The sequence below is a fragment of the Elaeis guineensis genome, chromosome 1 (genome assembly GCF_000442705.2).
Source record: "Elaeis guineensis isolate ETL-2024a chromosome 1, EG11, whole genome shotgun sequence".
Taxonomy (NCBI): domain Eukaryota; kingdom Viridiplantae; phylum Streptophyta; class Magnoliopsida; order Arecales; family Arecaceae; genus Elaeis; species Elaeis guineensis.
Window position 1 is genome coordinate 106,310,754 of NC_025993.2, and position 22,754 is coordinate 106,333,507.

At 37.2% G+C, this 22,754-nt stretch overlaps 1 protein-coding gene and 1 non-coding gene across 7 annotated transcripts; both read left to right on the top strand.

The window, feature by feature from the left end:
• The first annotated feature begins 984 nt into the window (after window positions 1–984).
• LOC105038320 (uncharacterized) lies at window positions 985–5,751 on the top strand. 6 transcript variants are annotated; one of them, XR_012141703.1, is made up of 5 exons: window positions 987–1,422; window positions 1,535–1,726; window positions 1,823–1,983; window positions 3,066–3,139; window positions 5,427–5,751. XR_012141703.1 is itself a non-coding variant. In XM_010914085.4 (3 exons), the coding sequence occupies exons 1-3, from the start codon at window positions 1,041–1,043 to the stop codon at window positions 5,552–5,554; spliced, it is 702 nt and encodes a 233-aa protein (XP_010912387.1). In that variant the 5' UTR covers window positions 985–1,040; the 3' UTR covers window positions 5,555–5,751. The 6 variants fall into 6 exon arrangements, 1 of the variants encoding a protein (XP_010912387.1); XR_830705.4 differs by lacking the exon at window positions 3,066–3,139 and having other exon boundaries at window positions 989–1,240; window positions 1,356–1,422; XR_012141704.1 differs by lacking the exon at window positions 3,066–3,139 and having other exon boundaries at window positions 989–1,240; window positions 1,356–1,422; window positions 1,542–1,726.
• Window positions 5,752–14,008: 8,257 nt separating this feature from the next.
• LOC140854897 (small nucleolar RNA R71) lies at window positions 14,009–14,114 on the top strand. Its single transcript, XR_012137991.1, has one exon. It is a non-coding gene; the product is annotated as a small nucleolar RNA R71 (small nucleolar RNA).
• The last annotated feature ends 8,640 nt before the right edge of the window (window positions 14,115–22,754 follow it).

The following is a 22,754-nucleotide window of genomic DNA, read 5'->3' on the forward strand; positions in this document are numbered from 1 at the left end:
AGCATGTGTGCATTACATGCATCCCAAGCCCATTTCCATATCAGTATGTTCATACTTTAAACAGATACACCCTGATTAATCTGATGAAAAGAAATAAAAATTTATTTTCAGAAGCAAGGACTTTATTTACCAATTTCCATAAATTTCATGGGTAAAATACTTCAATCCATCTAAAGCCTAATTTTTAAATAATGGTTGCTGATCTTGGAAGAGAAGACCACTTATTTAGCAACAAAATGTGAGAGGGTTACTCAAGACAGAACTTTGCAAGCAGGGCCAACCAATGAGCCGATCATGGGTCGAGTCGGATATAGAAAATATCAAATTTTAAATAGATCCGACCGAGAGCCTGTTTATAAACAAATATACTTTAGGCCCAAATCCAACCCATGATCAGCTCTTAATGATCCCAACTGCTGAGTGCTGAAATAAGAGCATGTGTGCATTACGTGCATCCCAAGCCCATTTCCATATCAGTATGATCATACTTTAAACAGATACACCCTGATTAATCTGATGAAAAGAAATAAAAATTTATTTTCGGAAGCAAGGACTTTATTTACCAATTTCCATAAATTTCATGGGTAAAATACTTCAATCCATCTAAAGCCAAGGCCATGCCTAATAATAGAATTACTTTTTGAGAGATGGAACGTCTGTTGACTCTCTATCTTATTAGTTGACCCTCTATAAATTATAACATTTTTAGTCACGTGCGTTGCCCGGCAAAGATTGTTAAACATCCCTGTCTCCTCTCAAAAAATATGCATGGTAGAACATATTATCTTCTACCAATAAATAATACCCGACATATTATCAGACCAAATCAAACTCATGGATTTCTTTGATGGAAGACCCCTATGCGGTCCAATTTCGTAGCCGACACAGACCGAAGACCCAAGTATTCCATGAACTGGCCCACTTTTGTTAAGTGGGCCGTCACAGACTGGCCCACAAGTTTCACACAAGTTTCGAACTGGTTAGCAACGGCTACATACGTCCACTCGCCTCTGTGTGAGTGGTAGAAGGGGGAAGCGGCGATGGACCGCGGCGGCGGAGATGGGTGGAGCGAGGCGGTGGAGGACGTGGTGGAGCGGGGCGGCGTCGAGGTGGCGACCTCGAGTCTATCGTCTCCAATCTCGAAACGCACTCCACCCCGTCCGACGACCTCCGCCTCGCCGATCTCCAATCCTCCCATGGATTCTCCCTCGAGGCCGACGAGCTCCGCTCCGGGATTAGGGTCAGTCCGACGGTCTTGGACGCCAGAATTTGGGTTCCGGTTTTTATTGATTCTGATCAAATCTTGTTCTTCTTGTTCTTTTATTTTGAATCGATGGGATTGTGCAACGGTCAAGGAGAAAGAACCATCGAAAGAAGAAATTAGGGTTTCCAGTCCTTCAAACAACCAAGAAGACGAAGATGGTATCTTTTTCTATCTTCTTGGCTCTCATTTGGAATTCTAATACTCTTTTCTGTGGGGCGTGTTCCATTAATTCTAGTAAAATCCCTTTTCTTTTTATTTTTTTGCGGTAAGGGAGCAGATTGGGAAGCCATTGCCGACCGGGGGCACCAGATAAGGCGTTGCTCTCCCAAATGGCGAGGAGAAGCTGTTTGAATAGCGATCAGCCTGACATTGTGACCGCCTTAGAACCCAATTCGGGGTTCGAGAATAAAATGGATGCTCGTGGGCATCATTTTGAGGATGAGTCGATCGGAACTGGAGACTGTGAGTTTTCTGACTTCCTGTTCTTCGATAGCTTCCTGCTTGTTCTTCACTAATAAAAGAAAAAGAAGGTGATTGTGATCTTTACAATGCTCTCAGAAAGATTTGGTACCAGCCATGTTCTTGTTCTGTATGATTTCCTCCCTAGTACTCGAATGATCAATTTAGAGAAGCTCTTTGAGAAGTTTAGAGATCATGGGGTTGCTATACGCTGGGTTCATGATGCTGTTGCAATTGCATCTTTCAAAACACCAGCCATTGTAAGTTATATGATCTGATTCCGTCCTTTTGCTGTTTGTGGAACATTCTTTTTGAAAGTAGAGTTCAAGAATTGTGATCTGGACTTAGAGGTTTTATGCTGCATTGTTTTAAGTAGTATCTGGAACAAATGGTGGAAATAATATGAATTCATTTTCATTATTGAACCAGAGTTTGATAGTTTCAACTTAAGCTGTTAACTGAGAGCTTGATGAATTTTTGTGTTTTGGATTTCAGCTGAGTATCAAGTTACCATTCACAAGACTGACTTTCATGATCAATGATCACTTAGTATTCCATTCATATTACAGATTTAAAAGGTTCATCATTGTTGATATTCTTCTTGACTCGTCTTGCTTCAACTAGCAGCAGGAATTACTCATAACTAAGTAGGGATATCCTTCTAGTCCTTCTGTAATGTCTATCATTCATCAAACTAATCTAACCTATTTTAAATCTCATTGACTAGATTTGACTAGATGGGGGCCAGTCTGTAGGACTCATGTCATGTCCTTGCACCTGTGTTATTCCAACTAGATGGTTCTTTGTGTTTTTTGGTTGGAAAATTTTCAAAGTATTGTTGGTTACAAATGCAGGAGTATAGGGGATTAATTTTATTCCCTTTTTTTCAATTTTTTTTCTTGAGAAGTGTATCATTAAGGTTACATCTTGACTTCATGGAGCTTGAGGATGATTAGAGATATGTTTCAGAGTAACTTAAGCTAGTTTTGTGGGATTTGAATATGTTTTGATTGACTTGCTATTGTTCATAAGTAGATGATATATGCCTTGGTTAGAAATTGTCATTGTCAAGCTCGCACGATCAAAGACAAGGATAAGGTTTTGTTTTACTTGGGACTCTGCATTCCAATTTCTTTTGACTTAGAAAAAATATGACTGGATGTGGCTCCATTCGCATTTAGCCCTTTTTTTGACATAAACATAACCAAAATTAATTCTTTTAACCGTGGTTTATGCTTCCAATGAGTGTAAACTACCAACTGCCAGTCCACCTCTCTGTAAAATTCCTGTTTGCATTGATTTTCATGTGGAATGAACTTAACTCAATCTTCTATCATGGTAGGCAACCTGAGGAATGAAGTGGAAGCCAGGTTGATGGTATAGCCTTGGCAGTTGATATCCATACTGCTTGGGAAGGTATCCTCATTTGGCATCGCTCTTTAAGGGCCAAAAATCAACTTTTGGAGGGCAAGAAGCTCTTTTGGATTTTGAACTGTTTGGTAAAAATTTTGATCCAACTATCTAGCTTTTCAAAAGCTAAAAAGGGTCTATCAAGAAAAAAGCTTCACTTTGGAGCTTTTAGGTAAAAGCTCTACTTGAGATGAATTAGGAAGTCTTTTTTTTTTTTCTTTTTTAAATTTTATGGACAAAAACTCACCTGAGAGACTTGGATTTGAGTCTTGGCAAATGATTTTTTGAAAAACAAATAATTTAAAATATTTTTATTGCAATAATTTTTTATGTTCTTATCCTTTTATTATCATAATCATGTAATTAAGGATTTTGAGTTTCTTATGATTCTCTCTTGATTGTTTAGAGATTGGTGAATTATAGGAAGAAAGGAGGTCAAATATTGAATAACAATACAATGGATGTTTTATGTAATCATATTGTGACCCTTCTTATGAGTCATTGACTTATTTATTTTGGATATTATGCTTGTAATAAGGATATTTAAAAATATTGTTGAAATTTTATGTTGCTATTATGATTGTGGATAAATAATTAATTTTATTGATATTTTGTATTTTGATGAATAAAGTTAAACATTTGTATTGTTATTAGAATTAAGAACTACCTTGTTTACTATTGTGGTATTCTTTGTCACTTGGTAAGCATCCATAAAAATAATTATATTATTTATTGTATTATTTAGATTAAAATATAAAAATGATTTATAAATTAACAATACTTTTTTATAATGATTTTTGATGGTGCAAAGTAATATAATCAATATATCATATTATGCAATATATTATCATTATTATTATATTATTGTATTATTATAATAATATCATGTTATTATATTATTATATCATGATTATCAAAATATTATTATATCTTATAATAAAGTAAAATATTATTCATATTATTTAGATTAAGATATCAAAATAAATAATTTGTAGATTATGAGTTTTATATAGTACAAACAATTAGATAATTGAAACCATTGTGCAATGCCCTTTATTGTCATTTCCTAACACTAATAGTATTTTCTCAATTTGGTTACCAAACTGGTGTCAAAGTTTTACGGCACTTTAGAAATATGGTCACCATACAACAAACAACTTTTTATTGAAAGTTCTTTTAGCAAAAGCTCTATTTCTAAAAGCTCTATAGGTGAAAAGCTTTACCATCCCCAACAATACCAAACAAGGCCTAAATTTGCTCTAGGAAAGTTGCATGTTCTTGCTCTTGGATCCAAGAGGATGCCCAAGTAGTCATCAAATGGTTTCACATATTTGGGAAGCCAACCGATTAGTCAATTGTCTCTCCGACGAGACCCTAACCTACTATGCTTCTATAAGGTAATGATAATAACAAATAGTGGTAATAAAAGAAATTTGTGCCACAATAACTATGTGTCGGTTGTGTGTTTTTGTTGTCACAACCTGGAATCTGATTCTGCCAAGTCCCGAGGATGTGAGAATTTATGCAACTTATGGCCCTCTTAGTTATCTATGTCAAATTCATTAGCTTGATGGTTGGCATATGTTAAAGGATCAAAGACAGTCTTTATGTTCTGTATATGCACATCTTTGAGTTTTTTTTTCAAAATTACTGTTAACTTTCTGTTATCCACACCTGGGTTGGGAGTTTGGGGAAGGAAAAAAAAAAAAGAAAAGAAAATATCAATAAGGAGAGAAAAGAAAAGAAAGAAAGGATATTTCTTTCCTTTTGGTTGGGAGTTTAAAGAAAGAAAAGAAAATAACTTCTTGTCTTCTTGGTTGGAAGCAAAGAAGAAAAGAAAAAAAAGAAAAGGTCACAATCTTTTTTTACTATTATACCCTTCAAAGGAACCAAAAAACCCACAAAGAAACCTAACAAAAGATCTTACCTTTTAATTTTTTCAGTCTTTCCTTTTGTTTTCATTGAGTCTCGATTGATGGGAGGCTTCAAGGTGGGATTGGGAGGCTTGAAATAAGTTATAAGATTGAAATGTAATATTAATTTTATTCGTTATTATTAAAAGGATAAGATAAAAATTATAAAAAATTTACTAACTTTCATTTTTTTCTCTTCTATTCTATTTTTGTCTCCCAACCAATGCGATAATGTCATGTTTGACATAAGCTTGGAATGTGATCTTGTGCCCTTTCTGCTCGTTATATATGATGCCTTGCTAAACATTTTATTGGGTCCTCTCTGTAATCTTACAAAAAGATTGGCAGTCATGTATCAACTCTACTGTTCTCTATTGCAGCAAACGAGGTTCACAGCAGCCTTAACTGCACATTCAAAGTATGTTCACTTTTTGAGGATGACAGTCTGTTGACCCAGCTCACCCACAATGGTATCTCCTTTTCAAATTGCTTCTGGTTACTATCTTAGTGCTCTGCTACAAGCAGAAGAAAACCAAAATAGATCTGTATGGAAGATCATGATATGCAGTACCTAGAATCCTTGTGAAGCATGTTTTTTGCTTTTCATGGTAGTGAATTTTTTGTGCTACTTATAATGGAATTTACATGAGTATGTCAGGATCCTTGTTCTGTTTTTTTGTAATCATAGATTAAGTACTTCAGATCTGGAGCCTGCTTATCCAAGGCCTAAAACATCATCAAGAACAGCCCAGACTTCAAATTCCCCTCGTCTCTCACACGCAGAAGCCTCAAACTCGGAGACCCTTTTTTTCTTCTAGATTTCACTAGAACGGCAGCTGTAGCCACTTGGTTGCATGGAGTCTATTACCCAAATAATATTAAAAGAAATTTTACAAAAATAATATACTTTTTAATTTATTTATAAAATTAATACAAAATCATAAAACATCATTTGAAATGACGTTTTCTCAATCCACGTCATCTCCCCTCCCGTACCCCGTGGGATCAAAGGAACAAAAAAAATAAAAAATAAAAAAAAGTATCATTTGAAATGGTATTTTTGAAAGTGTCATTTGATATGGCGTTCTCAAAAATGCCATCCCATATGGCATTTATCTCTTGATATATACCAAAAATATATATATATATTGCCAGCCAGCCCCTCTTTCCCCTCTCCGGTGCCTGCTAGCCCCTCTTCCCCCTCTCCGACGGCGACTCCGACGAAAATGCCATCCCATATGGTGTTTATCTCTGATATATATCAAAAAAAAAAAAAAATTGCCTGCCAGCCCCTTTTCCCCCTCTCCGACGGTGACTCCGATCGGCGGCCCCTCTTCTCTCCGTGCCGGTAAGCCCTTCTTCTTTCTATGTCGGTAAGTCCCTCTTCCCCCTCTTCTCCCTCTTCTCTCCCTCTGCCGGCGGTGGTCGCCCCCCACCTCCCCGGCCCCCGGCTGGCGGTAGCCCCGCCCCCCCTATGGCCCAACGGCGGCCCCCCCTCCCCACCCGCTTCCCTCCTCTTTGGTCCGGCGGCAGTCCTGCCCCCCTCCCTTTGGCTAAGCGGCGGCTGCCCCTCCACCCCCCCGGCCCCTGGCTGGCGGCATCCCTGCCCCCCCCCTTTGGCCCGGCGACGGCCGCACCCCCTCCCCATCCGCCCTCCCTTTGGCCCGACGGGAGCCCCGCCTCCCCACCCACCCCCTTTGGCCCGACGGCGGCCCCCCCGGCGGTGGCCGCCCCCCCTTCCCCACCAGCCCCCCCTTTGGCTCGGTGGTAGCCCCGCGCCCCCTCCATTTGGCCCAGCGACAGCTGCCCCCCCGGCTCCTGGCCGGGGGCATCCCCACCCCCCTTGGCCCGACGGTGGCCGCCCCTCCTTTGGCCCAGCGACGGCCCCCACCCGACGGTGGCCCTCCCCCAATCCCCCCCCCAACGGCGACGCCCCTTTTTGTTCCTCTGTTGGCGACGGCCGCCCCCTCTAGTCCCCGACCGACGGCAGCCCCCCACCCCCCGAGCAGCGATGGCCCCCCTTCCCCTCAACCACCTCCCTCCCCTTTGGCCCTCTGCTGGTAGCGGCTGCCCCCCTCACCCCCCCTGGCGGGTCCCCATCCCCGCCCGACGCCCTCCTATTGTGGCACCCTCGCCCGGTGCCTTCCTGCCAACCCCCTGCCCCACCATCACCACTCTTTTATTTTTTTATCTCATTATTATCATTATTATTATTTATTTACAATGTATTAGGGATGTCTCATCAATTTGGTTAATATTGTTGTTTGCTATATTTTTTTTAGAAATAGACTCGGACTTGATTTAAAAATGGATCCGAGGCTAATTTAAGAATTTTAAATATGTTGCATTTCATAGAACCGTAGAACCGTCAGTTGACTAATGTAAGATATTTTACGGTATCCGTACAAAAATATATGAATTAATTATAAAAATTCTTCTGATGTTAGGTCGAAATTACCATATTAGTTCAATATTTTGAAAAACCTACACCTACGTCTCTAACATCTACGAAAAATCTACACATACCCCCCTAAGGTGGGGACTAAATTGTATGGTTTTCATAAATATTGGGCTGTAGGTGTATATTTCTCAAAATACTGGACTTAAGTATAATCTCGACCTAAACTCAGAGAAATTTTTATAATTTAATTATATATTTTTATACGGATACCGTAAAATATATACATTGGTCAATTGATTGTCCAGTTTGGACAATTTGAGAATTGTATTTAATTTTATAGATAATTACAGTAATCAAACGATATGCAGAGGGTTCGAAAGAAATTTCGGACAGTATTTTTTTTTAGTTCTCTTCACACATTTTCAGTCGTGTGGGGAGAACTAAAGAAAAATACTGTCGAAATTTCTTTCGGTCCCTATTGCGTATCGTTTGATTGCTGTAATTAACCTATAGAATTGATGCAATTTCTGAATGAGATAGGATCTATCTTTGCCTATTAGTTAATGATAGAATGTATTTATCATGTAAGTCATTTGAAATAATAAAATAATTATTAATACTAAATTTTTGATTTTGATATTATCATAGATTTTTTTGAAAAAATGGCCAGTACTCGGGTTCGTCTACTATTGTATTATGATGGCATAATACAGAATGACGAAGCTGGCTTACAGTACAGTCACCTTGCAAATCGAATGATTATGATATCTTCATCATTATCACGTCAAGAATTATTGACCATTTATACAGTAGTATTCCTATAGATAAAGAAAAATATGAAATCAAATTGAAATGAAGATCTCCTAATCTGTCGGGACAGTTAATGCAGAGCAAGTATATCTTAGTTCCAATTGATGATGACAAAGATATCTAAGAAATACTGATATTTTCTTTGAAATATTCAGAATGTTGATTTTTAGAATTATATATTGAAAAGGAAGATGTACCGAGCTTTGGATACTATAGTCAGTTTTTAACCCAAGAGGGCAATACTCCTGGGCTTTCCTCGCCTTTCGTAACTCCTATGATGCAAACTGATAGTGTTGAGGCCGTATTTGCAGAACAACATTCTACTACTGCTGGTCCTAGTTGTCCAATTATTCAAAGTCCTATGGTGACTTCTCCTGTGTCTTCTGTTATGGTGACTTCTCCTATGGTGAAAATAGTAGTAAGTACGGGATACGGCACTCATATAGGGGATGATGACTGGATAGGCAATGGAACAAATTATAATAATCTAGGCTTTAAGTCAGATGAAAGTGAGGATGAAGACAGTTGGATGGATGAGGACAATAGCAGTCATGATGATGATGATGAAGATGAAGATGGTGATGAAGATGTTCAGCATGATATTAATGTGGGAGAACCTCAACTTCGTTTGCATGAACCTCCATAATTTTTTAACAACATAAATTTAGATAATGGTGGTTGTGTTAGTGCTGGTCGAAGATTGAACTCTGACTATCAGTTTTGAGACTCTTCGATGACTGAATTTTCTAAAGATCTAATATTTAAGAGTAAAGATTATCTAAAGAGAGCTATTGATCTTTATCACATTCTGAAGCATTGGACATACAATGCAGTTCAGTCACATTCAAAGTTGTGGTCTGTACGATGTGCATCGTCAGGTAATGTTCAAAATTACAAATGAAGGATTCATGCTGCATTGTTGAAAAAGTATGGATATTTTCAAATCACAAAATATGAGGATCCTCACACTTCTTTGTTTATGGGGTTGAGTCGAGACCACAAACATGTCAGTGGAAGGATGATTGTCATACTACTCTGACATATTGTTGAGAAGGATCCCGATGTTAGAGTTGAAGCTATTGTGGCAACCGTTAATGATCAATTTCAATACACAATATCATACAGAAAAGCATGGTGTGGAAAGCAGCAGGCATTGGTTGATATTTATAGAAAATGGTAGCCATCTTATGCAAAATTATCCTATTATATGACTGCACTCCAACATGCAAACCCCAATACTATTGTTTTATGAGATTTTTTTCAAACTGCAAATTCCGATGTTCGAATTTTAAATTATATTTTTTGAATTTTCAAACCATCCATCTAGGATTTTAGGCACTGCCGTCCTGTAATCAGCATTGATGGCACGTACTTGTATGAAAAATTTAAAGGTAAAATGTTAATTGCAACAGAAATTGATGTAGAGAATGAGATATTTTTCTTAGCATATTGATGCGTAGTCATTGATAGCACCAAAAATAACTCTACTCACTATGTAGGTAGGATGAGTCGAGATCGTATCCTCAGGGACCTTGAGCTAAGTTGAGATTGCAAAATAAAAGAAAGAAGCATTGTTTTTGATTTAGAAAATAAATTATCTTAAAATCGAAGTAATAAGAAAATAAAGAGCTCGGGAGTTTTGAATTAATTTTGTACTAGCAGAGTTGTATCTCTTTTTTTTAATTAAATTGATGTGATTAATCTTAGAAAAAATACCTATCTTTCCTCGGCACGCCCCGTATCCATAGATCATGGTGCGTCTCCAGAAAGTACTAGGTAAACAACTCTTCTTTCCTCGGCACGCCCCGTATCCGTAGATCACGGCGCGTCTCCGAAAAATAAAAATTATTCTTAATATTAATCTAACAGGAAAGCATAAATAAAAGTATATGAAAGAAAGCAAATAAAGAACTCATGACGATTTAAATAAAAAGTATAATCTTTATTGCGTATAAAAAAATACAGGAAAGTTTAGAACAATAAACCATCTCTGTGTCGTTACAAAATTTCTTCTCCACTCCCGAGACTGCTAGCCTAGCTGCTCATGAAGTAGTCCCTTTTTATTCCTCTATGCAAGGCTCTAGAAGAATTTCTGGACTCCCCCTCTAATGGGAGTATAAAAGTCTTTTTATAGGTGTTAGGAGGGAGGAGTTTTACATGATTTTTCGATGTGGGACTAAAGAAAATATAAATCTTTCCTCTCAAAATATTTTTAAATATTAATTTTTTTCTTTTAATAAGCATCTGTTCGACCGCCATCAGAAACTTCCTGCGAACTCGTTTGCCACACGCCCACTCGCCGCGCGCCCACACCCGCGCGATGCCGCGCCCACACCCGCGCGATGCCGCACCCATGCCCGCGCTCGTGCCCACGCCGCGTCCACGCCGCGTTCACCTCGCGTTCACCCCGCATCCACGCCTCACGTGCGTGTACTCGCGCGCCCACTCGCGCGCCCAGGAGTATTCCACGTGAAACAAGCTTTTCCATATTCCAAAAAGAAACTTTTATTTTTTCACAATAACATCTATATCCTTTTGGATTCCTTGTATAGCATCTTTATTTTCTATAATACCATATGCATCCTTCTTTTATTTTAATTTTATTTTAAGTCTAAATTTCTTCAAACTTGAGTCTTTTTGATCTATGAATCAGACTCTTTGTATCGACGATCATCTTTCCTGTAAAACATAAAAAGAAGCATCAAATTTTTAATAAATAAAATAAATTAAATCTAATTTTTTACTTTAAATGACTTAAATTAAGTATTTATCACACCTCCCAACTTGAATTTTGCTCGTCCTCGAGTAAAATAGATATATCAGCATTGTGTACCGACTCGATCTTGAATCAAAATTAGGTTAGGCATCCCAAAAGATAGATGATACTTGGTCAGATCATTAAAGAGATATTTCATTGGATTATCAATTTGACCCAATTAGTGGCTGAGTATTAACTAAAAAAAATTTCAAGAGCTTTTCTTTCACCAACTCCCCACTTTACTCTTTAAATCCTCTAACTTAATGTGAGAGAGGTTTATTATCTTCTTACAATTTAGTCCCCTTATTATCTTTTTTTTTTTTAATATTGCCCACCTTTTTACGTGAATCACAACGCTTACTTAGGCGAAAGGGCCCGGTTACTCAGTAGGAAACCAATATTTTTTTTTTAAAACAAAAAGTATATTTTAAGGAGAATTTTTGCATACCTCGATCTTTCCATCCAATCTCTCATGAAGTAGAATCTTTATGGAGATCAGTAAGAAGAGGGTTGTAGAATCACTCCTAAAATTTGATCTAGTTTAAACCCTACTATTCATTGGGTTTTCTTAATAATTTATTCTTCAGTATCTCTAAAATTATCTTGACCGTTAATCATTCATTTATTAGGATGCCTAATTGACTCTTAATCAAAATAAAATTTGAATACACAAAACTAATTATTTCTGACCATACTCGAGGATTTGATTAATTTTCTTCCCCCCCCAACTTAATCTACATTGTCCTCAATGGAGTAGAAAAGTAAAGAAAATAAAAGGAGAGAGTGCACCTGGGATAATTTTGCTTCGAAAGTTGAAGATAGCTTCATTGATTAATAGGCTCTTGTTCTAAATTTCTGCAGCTGCGGTAAAGTAAAAAATATGAAATCATTGGGTTGCCTCCCAACAAGCGCTAAGTTTTACGTCTTCAGCCAGACGTCAAGTTTATTGACAGACTCTTCCATACAGAGCAGTCCTTTATTCTTAAAAAAAATGAAGATCAGTTAAAATAAAATAAAAAAAATTTAGGTTGCCTCCCAAAAAGTGCTAAGTTTAACGTCTTTAGCCAGACGTCATATGCAATAAAACCAACAAAAGGTGGGCAATGGCTCATACTTGATTGTCCATAGAGGAGTGGTTTTATCGTGTGGTGTATCCAATAAGGTGTTAACTTCTTTCATATATCCCTCAAAGTCATATACTCCAAAGTGAGCCAAGCAAGTACCTAAGGGATCTGATGCTAGAATTGTGGGTGTTGCATCTTCTATAATGTCTTCTAGTGTATCTACTTCGAAGCAACTATCCATTGATGGTCCTTGGAAAGCACCAAACACATTTAGTCTCAGTTTCTTATTCCCAAATGATACGTCCATGACTCCTGTCCTACAATTAATGCATGCATTTGCCGTAGCTAGGAAGGGTCGTCCTAAGATAATGGAAATTTGTCTGGGGTTGCCACTTAGTTCCATGTCGAGAACCAGAAAATCAACTGGAAAGTAAAACTCATCTACCTTGACCAAGACATCCTCAAGCATTCCACGTGGTTCCTTAATTGAACTGTCGGCTAACTGCAGTGTGACTGATGTGGGTTTCAGTTCTCCGAATCCAAAAAATTCATACACCGAACTAGGTAAAACATTCACACTTGTCCCTAAATCCAGAAGAGCTTTTTCAATGTGATAATCTCCTATAACACAGAAAATGATGGGGGCTCCTGGGTCCTTAAGCTTTGGAGGAGTGGCATGCTAGAAGACAGAACTAGCTTGTTCAGTGAGGCATACTTTTTTTGGAATTTGTGATCTAGATTTACGTTTTTGGGTACATAAATTCTTCAAAAATTTGGCATAAGCAGGGATCTGTTTGATTGCGTCTAGAAGGGGAAGATTAATTTGGACTTGCTTAAACAATTCCAACATCTCATCGAGTTTTCCTCCCTTCTTATCTGCAGAAATAGGGGCTTTCAGGACATCCAAAAATGGGGCTTTAGGCAAGTAAGATGATTCTGGTGCAGTTGGTTCCTTCTCTATTTTCAGGTCCTCCTTGTTCTTGGGTGATTTGAATTCGGTTAGAGGTTTAGGGTCGGTCTCATTGGTTTTATTAGTGTGTTCAATGATCTTTCCACTTCTCAGAGTCATGATTGATTTGACATGTTCAGAAAAAGCTTCTGGGGTATTAGAACTCTCAATCACAAATTGCCCTCTTGGGTTGCTCTCGGGTTGGCTAGGTAATTTTTCTCCTTCCCTCCTACTGAATGCAGTCGTTAGTTGATCTATTTGGATCTCTAGCTTAGCAATGGATTGTGTGTGAGAGTTAAGGATCTGAGTGTTGACTTCTAATCGTTCTAATGCTTTCAGAACTTTTTCCTCAAAAGCTGAGCTATGACCAGTAGTAGACGGTTGAGGAGCATTTTGAAATTGATGGTATGGTCCATGCCTATATGTTGGATCCTGATATTGAGGTCGAGGTGCGGTAGGGTCAACCATTGGTTGTGGTCTCCAGAAAAAATTTGGATGGTTTCTCCAGCCCGGATTGTACGTATTAGAATAGGAGTTGTTCCCTGGTCTATGAGTAGTTTGGGCTTGATGGACTTGTTCTTGTACATGTTCATGAAACTGTGGTGCAACCGGACAATCATTCACACAATGAGTGGGGCTCGAACACAATGCACATATATCTTGTATCTGACGGGATGGAGAAGGTGACTGTCCTATACTTAATAATCGATCTAACTTTTGGGACAATTCATCTACCTTATGATGGATATCTATGGCATTTCCTACTTCATATATTCCACCTCTCTTTAGGTTTAACATGGGTTTATCTCTAATAGAGGCAGACATATGATGTAATGAATTTTCACTTAAAATTTCAAACAGTTGCCATGCCTCATCCTCACTTTTCAGCATGAATGTCCCACCGCATGATACATCGACCATTTGTCGATGTCTTTCAGATAGCCCATCATAAAAATATTGGATTAACTACCACTTGGGTACAGCATGGTGGGGATATTTTCTAATAAGGTCCTTTAATCTCTCTCATATTTCATGAAATATTTCTCCATCTAATTGGGAAAAACTAGTTATGGCTTTCCTTATTTGATTAGTTTTTCCTATGGGAAAATATTTCTTGAGAAACTCTCCTTGCAACTGGTCCCAGGTTGATATAGTCATGGAATCCAAATTATGTAGCCAGTATTTGACTTTGTCCTTAAGTGAGAAAGAGAATAATTTTAACCTAAGAGCATCATCGGAGAAGTTGCGAATTTTGACAATTGAGCATATCTCAAAAAATTCTTCAAGATGTTTATAAGGGTCCTCATTACTAAGTCCATAAAATGAAGGTAACATTTGGATTATACTAGACTTAATTTCATATTGAGTGGCCTCCACAGGGGGCACTTGAATACAAAGAGAGTAGGTATATGTGGAAGGAGTAAAGTACTCCTTCAATTGCTTGGGTGGATCATTCTCCTGATTTCGGTCCATATTTTTACGTCTGTTGGCTCTAAAGGTTCTTTCTATTTCTGGATCAAAAGGTTGGATTTCTGATCGTAACGATCTACGGCCAAGCATACACCTTACAATTATACTGTAGAGCAAACACAAAAATTTTTTTTTTTTATAATATATATTTTTATAATAAAGTGAGAAAAGAATGAAAAAAATCTAAAGAGAAGAACCTAAGAATCTTAAATCTATGAAAAGGGAGAAATTAGTTAATGTTTAGATGTTAATTGCAATCAACTTAAACAATCATAGACTCTCTATCCTAAGGTTAACTTAGATTTAGACAGCTCCTAACTTCCAAGACCGCCTTTAAGCACTCCAAGCTCAAGACTGACTAACTGACTCGGTCAGGTAAGTGTAAGATGTAGGAGGTTTCCTGCTCGTTGCTTTCCTTAGACACCAACTGAGTTGGCCAGGTCAGTCAATGGAACCAATTGAAAATCACTTTCTTTAACCACTTGCCTTAGACACCGAGCAATTAACCAATCCACACTCGGTTCAACTCTAGAGCTTTCTTATCCTATTGAGCACGAAATTCCTAGGGCTGACGTCTAGTTGATTTTAGATTAAGGTCTAGGTTATGCAAATGCAAGGGAGTAATTTGTGGGCCAAGGAAGGGTGATCAAATCTCCACCTTATCTGGTTAATGGGTTATTGCCCTTAAGATTAATTATGGAGATGCAATGCAAAGAAACAAGGTGTCCAATCAAGTTAGAAATTTTTATATTTGAGGTTACGCTATTTTAGTTAAGTGTTATGAAATGTCAGTGACTTTTTTTTAAATTTAATTCAACCGTGCCAAGGTCCCCGACAACGACGCCAAAATTTGATGCGTAGTCGTTGATAGCACCAAAAATAACTCTATTCACTACGTAGGTAGGATGAGTCGAGATCGTATCCTCAGGGATCTTGGGCTAAGTTGAGATTGCAAAATAAAAGAAAGAAGCGTTGTTTTTTATTTAGAAAATAAATTATCTTAAAATCGATGTAATAAGAAAATAAAGAACTCGAGAGTTTTGAATTAATTTTGTACTAGCAGAGTTGTATCTCTTTTTTTTAATTAAATTGATGTGATTAATCTTAGAAAAAATACCTATCTTTCCTCGGCACGTCCCGTATCCGTAGATCACGGTGCGTCTCCGAAAAGTACTAGGTAAATAACTCTTCTTTCCTCGGCACACTCCGTATTCGTAGATCACGGCGCGTCTCCGAAAAGTAAAAATTGTTCCTAATATTAATCTAACAGGAAAGCATAAATAAAAGCATATGAAAGAGAGCAAATAAAGAACTCATGATGATTTAAATAAAAAGCATAATCTTTATTGCGTATAAAGAAATACAGGAAAGTTTAGAACAATAAACCATCTCTGTGTCGTTACAAAATTTCTTCTCCACTCTCGAGACTGCTAGCCTAGCCGCTCATGAAGTAGTCCCTTTCTATTCCTCTATGCAAGGCTCTAGAAGAATTTTTGGGCTCCCCCTCCAATGGGAATACAAAAATCTTTTTATAGGTGTTAGGAGGGAGGAGTTTTACATGATTTTTCGATGTGGGACTAAAGAAAATACAAATCTTTTCTCTCAAAATATTTTTAAATATTAATTTTTTTCCTTTAATAAGCATATGTTCGACCGCCATCAGAAACTTCCTGCGAACCCGTTTGTCGCGCGCCCACTCGCCGCGCGCCCACACCCGCGTGATGCCGCACCCGTGCTCGAGCTCGCGCCCACACCGCGTCCACACCACGTTCACCTCATGTTCACCCCACGTCCACGCCTCACGCGCGCGTCCACGCCTCACGCGCCCACTCGCGCGCCCAGGAGTATTCCACGTGAAACAAGCTTTTCCATATTCCAAAAAAAAACTTTTGTTTCTTCACAATGACATCTATATCCTTTTGGATTTCTTGCATAGTATCTTCATTTTCTATAATACCATATGCATCTTTCTTTTATTTTAATTTTATTTTAAGTCTAAATTTCTTCAAACTTAAGTCTTTTTGATCTATGAATCAGACTCTTTGTATCGACGATCATCTTTCCTGTAAAACATAAAAAGAAGCATCAAATTCTTAATAAATAAGATAAATTAAATCTAATTTTTTACTTTAAATGACTTAAATTAAGTGTTTATCACATATGTAATTGTGGATGAGGATACGACTGCCAGTTGGAGTTGGTTTCTTTTCTAGCTCAAAACACATGTTGTCAAAGATAGAAATGGAGTATGCTTAATTTTTTACAGGCATCCTAGTATATTAAATGTCATTGCAAATGAGTCTATTGGATGGAATCCGCCATGTGCCTATCACCGATACTATTTAAGACATATCTACAGTAATTTCAACACTCATTTTAAAAATGTGCAGCTCTAAAGAGCAGTATAGCAAGTAGGAAGCACTCATCAAGTTCGCAAGTTTAACTTTATCATGAGTAGGATCAGAACAGTGAATAAAGATGTTTGGAGTTAGTTGTCTGAGTTAGAAAAAGAGAAGTGGACATTGGCATATGATGACGGCTTGCACTATGGTGTCTTAACTATAAATTTGTTGGAGATTTTTAATAGTATTTTACGATGAGCTAGAAATATGCCAATTACAGCTTGTGTTCAAATGATATTTTACCGTCTTGTGAAATACTTTAATACGATACACACCCAAGCTTTAAGATATGTACAGAAGAATTCAAATAATCTTTGTATTCTTCATATTGCTATTAAGATTGCTGAAGATCAAGTTAAAGCTAACCAGCATCGAGTAATAACGTTCAACCTTCAAAGAGGCATATATGAAGTACTTATGAGGAGAGCAAGCGTAGGGTTATGAGGTGGAGAAAATTCTCATACTGTTACTTTAACTGAAAAAAAAATATTTTTATGAAAAGTGGAGCATATACAAATATCTATGTTCGCACATTTTAGCTGTGTACCAAAAAATTACGATATATTTTAGTGAATTTATGGATGATGCATATACAATTATAGCATATATGAATGCTTGGAGTGGCGAGTTTAATCCATTACCACATGCAGATTATTGGATACATACACGTATGTTCAAATGTATTCTTGATCATCATCGTTTGAGACCCAAGTAGAAAAGCAGATCAAAGTCAACAAGACTGCGAAATAAGATGGATGATAGACAAATAAGAAGTAAGAATCACTGTGGCATTTGTAAGGAACATGGTCATGATCGCTGCCGCTATCCTAGGATACTTCAATACACTTCAACTTCAAGTAGTGGCAGAAATTAAAGGCTCTGAAAATGTATTTTCAATATTGTTTTATGTATTTTTGTAGGATTGTATTTTAAATATTGTTTTATATCCAAAGATGAATTGTATTGTGTGCTTAAGTTGTATTATGTAACAATATTGTGCTACCAGATATTTACTAGTAATGAATTAGTGACATCTTCATTTTTATGGATTGAAATTTATATTTCTCATAAAATAAATGGCTATCATATTTCTCATGCTCTAATACACTTGGGATATATATCATTATTTTAGATTCATTAGCGTGTTATGGCTTACGATCCGCGGCATCCAGACCCTCGAGATAGAAATATTCTTACATTGTAGGAGCACCATCGATCACAGACTATTTTAGATGGTGGTGCAAGCATTCCAATCCTACTCTTCCTACTTATATTTTTTTATAAAAAAATCTTGTTAATGTCATATATATGATCTAATTATTATATCTTATTGCAGGAGCCAGACACCTTCGACTACGACGATCCGATGCTGACTTTTGAAGGACAGAGTACATTCCACCTAGAGTACTAGATTATTTACGATATCTGAGATTCTATGGAGTGTATCGGATTGGTCACATACAAATGGACATTGATCTTATAACTGTCTTGCTTGAGAGATGGTGTCCAGAGACACGCACATTTCATCTTTCATTTGGTGAGGTGACCATCACGTTACAGGATGTTAGCATCCTCACCGGACTACCAGTTGATGGTGATCCAGTTATCGGAGTTGATCCCACGCTTATCATTTCGGAGTGGCAAGCTTTGTACTTATGATTGCTAGGGTTTGAGCCTGAGGTCTAGTTTTTCGATCATTCACGATTAAGGATAGAGAGTTTGGATGATCGTTATCAATATTTTCATATTGAAGATGATACACCAGAGGAGATGATACAGCAGTATATTAGGGACCAGGTGCTGCGGTTGCTAGGTGGTGTTCTATTACCTGATACTTCTCGAACAAGATCAAGTTGATATTTTTATCATTATTGGAGGATTTAGAGTTCGCTCGTAGGCTCAGTTGGGGCAGTGCAGTACTAGCTTGCTTGTACAGGGCTATGTGCCAGGATTCTTATGCTGATCAGAGCGAGATTGATGGTTATCTTGTATTATTATAGATATATGAATTAAAAATTTATATTTTTAATATTCTATTGTAGCTCTGATTGAATATATCATATATGATTTTTTTAAAATTTACAGATTTGGACATGAGAGAGGATGCCAACTATCAGTCCATTACGGTGATAGTTACTCAAGATGCCACTAGAGCAGCATGATCCTGATATCCCATTCAGACTAGACGGACCGTTGGGATATAGGTATAAAAATATTACTTCCTTTACTTGAAATTTAGTACTGTTTTAAATCCGATAAAATTTATTTAACATGAATACACTGTCAAGCAGATGGAACGTTGCATTCAACATTCACCATGTATCGATGAGAATGGTATGGATTTATAGGTGCCAACTGGATACATTAATTGATACACATAAACAGGTAAATTTGATTTATTTATAAATATTATTTTATAGTATTCATAATCTATTAAAAATTTAGCTTACTAATTTATTTTTTATTTTAGCTCTATCAATTTTTTTGGGAGCCATATACAAATGAAATATTGACTATATTGCCGCAAATGTGTACTGTTGGACATGACATATGGACTGCTAGGGTGTCACTTATTTATTTTGATGTGGTGGAGTGGCATCTTTTCGATCGTGTGCTGCGGCAGTTTGGTTAGATTCAGGGCATCCCGGAGTAGTTTGATACCAGTCAGAGACTTCACCGTATGGATCGATGAGGGAGAGCTCGTATTCACTGGCATATCAGACATGCAAAGTATATCATCATTTGGAATGCACACCGAGATCACATAGTTCATGGTGATCATATTTTGATAGGTCGTCCATATACCGAGGACTACATGGCTTGATTTTTTAGCATTACAGTGCGAGTCATTGGACAGCCTTGGTATGCAATTTCAGAATACGAGGGTGAGAGTTCTGCTGTGGGTCTTTTGATAAAACCATGAAAATTATACTTTATATCAATGTCTTTACTTCTAATAATTAAGATTGTAAAATATTTTATGTAGTTTCTCTATATCTTTGTTTTATGTTTTACATTATATTGCTAATTTTATTTTTATTATGTAGACTGATTCTATGTCAGATCTTATGTTGGACACTCTCGTGCTTTATCTACGACTGATGAGGACGAGCGGATCCGGATACTGTGTGAGATGAAGAGATCATGTTCGAAAATATTGATGGCGATTGGCATTGACCCAAATAGCTGTGCGCCTTAGCATGAAGCAGCCGATGCGTCAAATATGAGATATATGCCGTTACCATGTGTTCCATATATGCCATCATCGTATATTCTGCAGATATCATCATTGTACACTGCACAAATGCCACCACCTTTTGATCCATAGATGGCAGGGCCTTCTTCTTCCTACATGCCGTAGATGACATCACAGGGTATTAGTTGGCCACATGAGTATAACACTTTCTTTCCAAGCCTATCCTTATATCCGATGAGGGGGTTGAGGGGGTCACTCAGCCCGCAGATACTCCGACTGCACCAGTTATTTCTGAGCAGCATGACCAGCAGACGTCCACTGATATGGGGGAGGAACCATCACAGTTGATACAGGAGCAGGAGCGGCTATTGAAGACCTTCTTGAGAAGGTCCAAGCGATCACGGCCACCACGACGTCCTTGTGGGACAGTATTTTTTAGATTTGTACTTTAATATTTTTGAAACTTTTATTGTACTATTTTTTGTACATTTGATATTTTTATTCTATTTTATATTATTAATTATTATTTTTATCAGAAATTAGTTTAATTTCAAGTAATCGAATGTTATGCTTTGTGGATATGGATATACGTAATCTCATGTGTCTCAGAAGATTAGGAGAAAAAAAGTTATGCTAAAAGGACCATTAAAATTATAATGTAAATAATAATAATATATCGAGTAATTTAATTACATCTCTTGAAATAGCTAAAATTAAGTTAAATCAGACAAGTCAGTTGTTTATGAAGGAGCACTGCGATAAAATGGCATCTGATATTCACACCTCTCTCTCCGCCTATACGCTTGTTTTCATTTGCTCTCTCTCCTCATCTTCTTTCATTGAGGGTGTGATATAGTTTTATGTGTGTATCGCGGAGCAGATGGTGAGAGCTTATTTTGATGAAGGATTGAAGCCTGACAACTGGATGATGAAGGACTGTAGTGATTTTGATGAAAAGAGCATTCTAAATCATGGTGAGGATGAGGATTCCAAGTTGATAAGAAATGATGGGATGATTGTGTTGGATCCAAATCTATTAGGGCTACAGTTGGATGCATGGTATTTCATACCGGCCCAAACTGACCGATACGGCCCATATTGTACCGTATCGATGGGGAACCAGCAAGGTTCAGGCCAATTTTTCGGCAAATGAAATGAATCGGATTGGACCGGTACATCTCGATACGGTACGGATACGAATTGCTACGTACGATATGGTATGGGTCGGTACATATCGATACGGCATCGATATGGTACTGTGCAGACACTAACCGCTCGGTACGGTATGGTTTGGACTGATATAGGTTGGTATGGCACTGGTATGGATCGGTAAGGGAATGATATGGATTTTTTTTTTTTGAAGGGTCAAAAAAGGATTTTGAAAATGTTATTGCACGTGGCGCTTTATTTGAAAATGCTATTTAAAATGGCACTTTCAAAAACATTGTTACAAATAATAATTTTTATTTTTATTTTTATTTTTTTAATGATCTTTTTCATTCCACGAGGAAGGAAAGAGGTGGCGTGGATCCGAAAAAAACATCATTTGAAATAAATTTTTTTATAAAAAAATATGATTTCAAATAAAATTTTATAATTTTATATTAATTTTATAAATAAATTTGAAATTATATTAATTTTTTTTAAAAAATTTAATATTATTTAAATAAGGGGCTCTAGTTAATTGTGGGGCACTTCGGCTCCAACAAGTGATTATAGACAGCCAGAGTGCCCTGGTCCAATTCTCGCCATCTTTCTTTGTCGTTTATTTATTTTTTTTTTTTTGATGGTTTGATAGGCTCACCTGTGACGTGACGCCACCAACATGCATTGGATGGACAAATCCCGCGCGTCTCTCCCTCTTGACGTTCCCAGGGTCAGCCCCTCGTGCAGCCCAGATGCATGAAACTCCCCGGTGTTTAAAGAGTCATCCAATTCGTCTGCCATCCATCCTAATGTGTCAAGCGACAGCTCTGTGGTTGGAGTTCAGGTCACGTTATCACTAATTTAAGGAGAAGGACAAAATCTATGCCGGCTAACTTAATGACAGGGTCCTTACAACTCTGTTTGATAAACTAGCTTGCTCTGAAACTTTATATAGTTGAAGTGTAATTTTCTTTTTTCATCCGTCCTCACTGTGTCGGCTGCCGGCTATCAGCTGTGTATCATGTTTATGTGATCTATTACTGTGTTACCATTGCAGTACTCGAGAAAAAAAGCCACCCTCTCACTTGTGGATGGGATTACCATGCATGCAATGTTATTGTTCCGGTGAAAAAATTAGTGACGATTATTGGTTATGATTATACAATTCAGGATCATAGAACCTGCAGCGGCACAAAAAAATTAGAGATGAAAATAGATCGAATATTAATATATTAATATTCATATTTATTTTATTTAATAGATATGAATATGAATATAAATATTAATTAAATTTAAATATTTATATTTATATTTATTTTATAAATCTGATACTAGAAATATGAATATAAAGACGAATATAAGTCGAATAATTAAATCTTATGACTACAGAACCAAATAAATTACTAAGTACATAATAAATCCAGTTAATAGTATGATGGTATGTTAAGTGGTCATTTATTTTTCTTCAAAATTTATGAGTGCTATATAAAATTAAGTAAAATTACAAATGAA

Coding starts and splice junctions, on each gene's coding strand:
- LOC105038320 (XM_010914085.4), top strand. CDS start 1,041: ATGGACCGCGGCGGCGGAGATGGGTGGAGCGAGGCGGTGGAGGACGTG. Junction 1,423..1,534: donor CAACCAAGAAGACGAAGATG/GTATCTTTTTCT, acceptor TTTTGCGGTAAG/GGAGCAGATTGGGAAGCCAT. Junction 1,727..5,426: donor GTCGATCGGAACTGGAGACT/GTGAGTTTTCTG, acceptor TCTCTATTGCAG/CAAACGAGGTTCACAGCAGC.